The sequence below is a fragment of the Pundamilia nyererei genome, unplaced genomic scaffold, assembly GCF_000239375.1.
Source record: "Pundamilia nyererei isolate P.nyererei 1_Seehausen unplaced genomic scaffold, PunNye1.0 scaffold00064, whole genome shotgun sequence".
Lineage (NCBI taxonomy): Eukaryota > Metazoa > Chordata > Actinopteri > Cichliformes > Cichlidae > Pundamilia > Pundamilia nyererei.
The window spans coordinates 1,716,319-1,718,059 of record NW_005187465.1 but is presented as its reverse complement, the minus strand read 5'-3'; the positions used below and the strand labels follow the sequence as shown (position 1 = coordinate 1,718,059).

At 41.3% G+C, this 1,741-nt stretch overlaps 1 protein-coding gene across 1 annotated transcript in view; it reads left to right on the top strand.

The window, feature by feature from the left end:
• The window catches only part of LOC102213107 (sodium/potassium/calcium exchanger 3), a 28,016-nt gene that overhangs the window by 7,006 nt on the left and 19,269 nt on the right, over positions 1-1,741 (top strand). The window contains exon 2 of the mRNA XM_005735491.1: positions 795-911. Coding sequence (XP_005735548.1) covers positions 795-911 — 117 coding nt within the window. The remainder of the gene's footprint in view (positions 1-794; positions 912-1,741) is intronic.

Genomic DNA, 1,741 nt, shown 5'->3' with positions numbered 1-1,741 from the left:
CCTCTGGTGCAAATTACTGACCTCTGTCATCATTTTAAGTGGGGGAACTTGCACAATCGGTGGCTGACTAAATACTTTTTTGCCCCACTGTATATAGATTGTAGAGGCAGATTTATCTGATGGGACTTATTCAGCTGTCGCTCTGCCAAAGCTATAAAAGGAAACCCACACATTTCAACTGTTGAGGAATAAAATACACAACAGAAATAGACACTGTAAAGATTTCAGCACTGATGGCTGAGAAATAGTGAACATGCTGTTATCTCCCACAGACAGAAACACAACGCTACAGTGTGATTATTTATTTATTTATTTTTTTTTGCTAGACCCCCCCAAAAAACCCTCACATTGGAAATTACAGTAAGATTGCTTGTCCAGCTTTCGAATTCATCAATACAGAAAAAAAATGATGGTGTTGGTAAAAATGAACAGTTTTTAGGCAGCACACACACAGCTCTGAGAAATTGCGACAGGTATTTTAATTCAGCTAATTATTTTCGTTATGACCTCTGATTATTTAGTTTTAATTTTGGTTTTTAAAAATCCAGTAATCGTTACAGGTGAGAGATGTAAACCAGCAAGTGTTTGACATTTTTGCTTGAAAAGATCAATAAGCAGTTTGTCCTGTCGTCGGCTAATTAAAGAAACAATCCATCCACATGCAGTGCAAAACATTAGTGAGAATAGTTTTTGGTATTGACTCTAAATCAAAGCACCTTCTGAATCTGGAGTCCTGTGAGGCCTGTTCATTTGGCTGCTTTTGCACTAAAATGGCTCGTGTTGTTTTGCAACAGAGACAGAGTCTTTGGGGTTTCAGCCAGGCGTGAATGGTGAGACGCTACAATGGACACGAAGGTTAATGCAGGAGAACTCAGACAACCAGAGCCTGGATCTGGATCAGCCCCGAGCAGGTGAGTCACCATTCTTTTCCTAAATAGATGCCGCTTGTTTCTCCAGGACACACCAGCAAGCTCCACAACACTGTCTGTACTTCCTTCCACTTATTCCACGTAGATAATGCCTTAAAAAACCCCTATATGCTCTAAAACAGTGAATTTTTACATTTTCTTAAAACTGAAATAAAACAGTTTTATACACTGAGGCAGTCATTAGTTAGGAATATAGAGAGCAAGCTATGCTGTCTGATTGTGTATGAGGGTGCCCGCCCCACCTGAACAGTGACCACCACCACCTCTGATTCTCCTGCTCCCTGGAATTCCCACTTTTCCACCTGCAGGTGCATATTTGTATTGGCAACTGGATCTCCTAAGATGAAGTAGCAGGGAGCCAAAACTTGTAGGATGTACAGGTTGTTGGCATTTATTGTAATTTGTTCAAACAAAAACATGGCTTTTCAATGAGCTGTGTGCCAGCACATGATTTTACGCACCACAGTTCAAGTCATCTGAGACAAATGTTCTCCCAGACTTCTTGGGATGTTACAGTTGTGCTCTGTGTTGAAAGTGTGACCCCCTCTTTTGGTGTGGACACTCCCTGATCTTTCAGGTGCAAGTTTGAACCCTGTGTTGAAGTCACAGGAGGTCAGAAGAGGACTTCAAGGAAGCAACCCACAGTGGAGGCTGTGTATTACTGCAAAAGCCAAATTTATTTGGGGTTATGGATTTTGTTTGGTTATTTATAGTGTGGTTCAGCAGTTATTGCCTGACGGGAGTTCTTATGTATTTGTGTGTGTGTGTGTGTGTGTGTGTGTGTGTGTGTGTGTGTGTGTGTGTGTGTGTGT